This window comes from Curcuma longa, unplaced genomic scaffold (assembly GCF_044706935.1).
Source record: "Curcuma longa cultivar G26 ecotype Majalengka, Jawa Barat unplaced genomic scaffold, ITB_CL_G26_1.1 contig_28030, whole genome shotgun sequence".
Lineage (NCBI taxonomy): Eukaryota > Viridiplantae > Streptophyta > Magnoliopsida > Zingiberales > Zingiberaceae > Curcuma > Curcuma longa.
The window spans coordinates 1-2,380 of NW_027433606.1; the positions used below are offsets into that span (position 1 = coordinate 1).

A 2,380-nucleotide genomic window follows, 5' to 3' on the forward strand; every position below is an offset into this window, starting at 1 on the left:
AGTAAAAAGAATTTATAAAAATTTTTTAATTCGAACTCCATTTGAATTCGAATTGAATCTGACAAATCCTAAACTTTAACTCGAATCCGTATAACTTGAATAATCTAAAAATTTATTTTTTATGATCATTTTTAATTTTTATCTTAATATTTTATTATTATTATACTAACATTCTACTAAAATATTTTAATTTTTAAAATAAAATTTGCTTTAAATAAAAAAAATCTCTAAATCTTAAATTTGAATCAACTCGGATCAATTCAAATGTGATCAAACTCAATTCAGTCCAAACTCTCAATCCGAACTCAATTTGAATCTAAAAATCTCTGATTTTAATATGAATTTTTGAATAGATTCGAATTAAATTGGGTCAGATTCATTTTTGACATTTAAAAAAAATAAAAATTGTTTTATTATTTCAACCCTTCATTTTTTTTGATACAATATAAAATTTTATTCTATAATCTAGCTCGTTGCTAATAATATCATTTCTTAATAAAATAATAGTGTGATATTTTAAATTTTAAATTTATTTTTCTTAATAACATACTGTGTGATATTTTTCAAAAATTTATTTTACTCTAATCTCCAATAGGATTTTGTCAATTGTTACATCATTATTTCTTCAGTTAATGTAATGTCATTAGTTATTATTAGTGGGTAAAACGATGAGAATTAAAAATTTTACTGAGATATTTTGCTAAGGTTAAAATAAAATTTACCATTTTTAAATAGCTTAATAAAAAATGAGAAAAGGCCGGCAAAAGGCCGAGGTGCAACTGAGACAATGCACGTGATCGGCCCGCTAGTGTAGTCATGACTCTTGACTCCTTGTGACAGCTGGCGGTTGCTGGCTGGGGCCCGCCCTCACGCCCTCCTGACAGGTCCTGTCCTCGCCATCAATAAATAAATCCGCTTCCCTTCTCTCTCCAAAGCCAAGATCTAGATCGCCGACGAGGGCCAAGCCCTCTCTCCTCTTCCGCAAAAAAAAAGCTCGTCCTTTGCAAGCGAGCGTCGTAGATCTACAGAAGAGGAAGAAGAAGAAGATGAGGGAGATCATAAGCGTCCACATTGGTCAGGCCGGCATCCAGGTCGGCAATGCTTGCTGGGAGCTCTACTGCCTCGAGCACGGCATCCAGCCCGATGGCATGATGCCGAGGTACTAATCATATTTTTAGCGCAGAATTCGCTGATAAAAGATGTCTTTGCACTTACTTTTTGGGGAAAAGGAGGCAGATTTTCTTTTTTTGCTACGTTTGGTTGATACGTTTCCTGTTGGATCTCATCAAAAGTTTGCTTTTGTAGATATTCCTTGTTTTTTTTCTTGATGGTCCTTCTGGATTTATAGTTGCTTACTTGATCTTTGACCTAATTCGTTATACATAAGAAGCTCAATTTTGTACACTCAAAAGCGTGACCAGCTTAACAAAATATACTTGATTATCTTTTGGTCACTTGATTAGCCGCAGATTGACTTACTGGTGTGAGATCTAGCGACTGTTCGTATAGGATGTGTCTGATACTTTTAATTATTATTATTGTTTTTTGTCCACAAGGTAAATAGAGTGGGATTTCAAAAGTTGGCAAAATTTCTTCCAACATCATTCTTTTTCGGTAGTATCTCATTTGTAGTTATTTTTTTTTGTTTAATGCTGAGTTGAATAATCATGATTGTTGAGTTAATTCGCGTAGTTTGTTTAGAGTAAAACTTTCCCGAGTATTATTGTCTCCATAATTCGAGTTGGAGACCTTAATCTCTGACTGTATAGCACCTTGAATGATTAAGAAATGCACTTACTTTTTCCTAAATTTGTTATCGAACTTCCCATGTGCTAGATAGCTTTAATGATCTTTGATGAGATAAATATGTCTTCAGTGAACTGCCTATACCTTCTAGCAAGTAAATGATTTCATAATTGATCAAAGGGAACTGGTTTGCTTATGAAAAATTGTGATCTATGATCTGATTGGTTTTTGCTAATGTGTTCTTTTGTTTTCGCAGCGATACTTCAATAGGAGTTGCAACAGATGCTTTTAATACCTTCTTCAGTGAAACCAGTGCTGGTAAGCATGTTCCAAGGGCCATATTTGTAGATCTGGAGCCCACAGTGATTGATGAAGTGAGGACTGGATGTCATGACCCGGAGGTGTCGTTCCCGTCCATCGGGAGGTACCTCACTTGGTGACTATATAGTAAAGGGACTCATACAATAAGAGAGTCTTAACATAAAAGAACATCCATAACTTTATTAGATAAAATAAACTAAGACTGAGTTCATATAACCATTTATTAATCTAGGAATAATCCCCTATACTCAAAGGAAAGAAAATGACATAAACCATCAACTAAAGTAAAACAAATCGAACGCAGTATGTCAAG

The 2,380-nt window shown here is 33.8% G+C and overlaps 1 protein-coding gene across 1 annotated transcript; it reads left to right on the forward strand.

Moving 5' to 3' along the window:
- Positions 1–952: 952 nt before the first annotated feature.
- On the forward strand, positions 953–2,201 carry LOC141819160 (tubulin alpha-5 chain-like). Its single transcript, XM_074706510.1, has 2 exons — positions 953–1,159; positions 2,003–2,201. Exons 1-2 carry the CDS (start codon positions 1,047–1,049, stop codon positions 2,184–2,186), a joined length of 297 nt encoding a protein of 98 aa, XP_074562611.1. The 5' UTR covers positions 953–1,046; the 3' UTR covers positions 2,187–2,201.
- Positions 2,202–2,380: the final 179 nt, after the last annotated feature.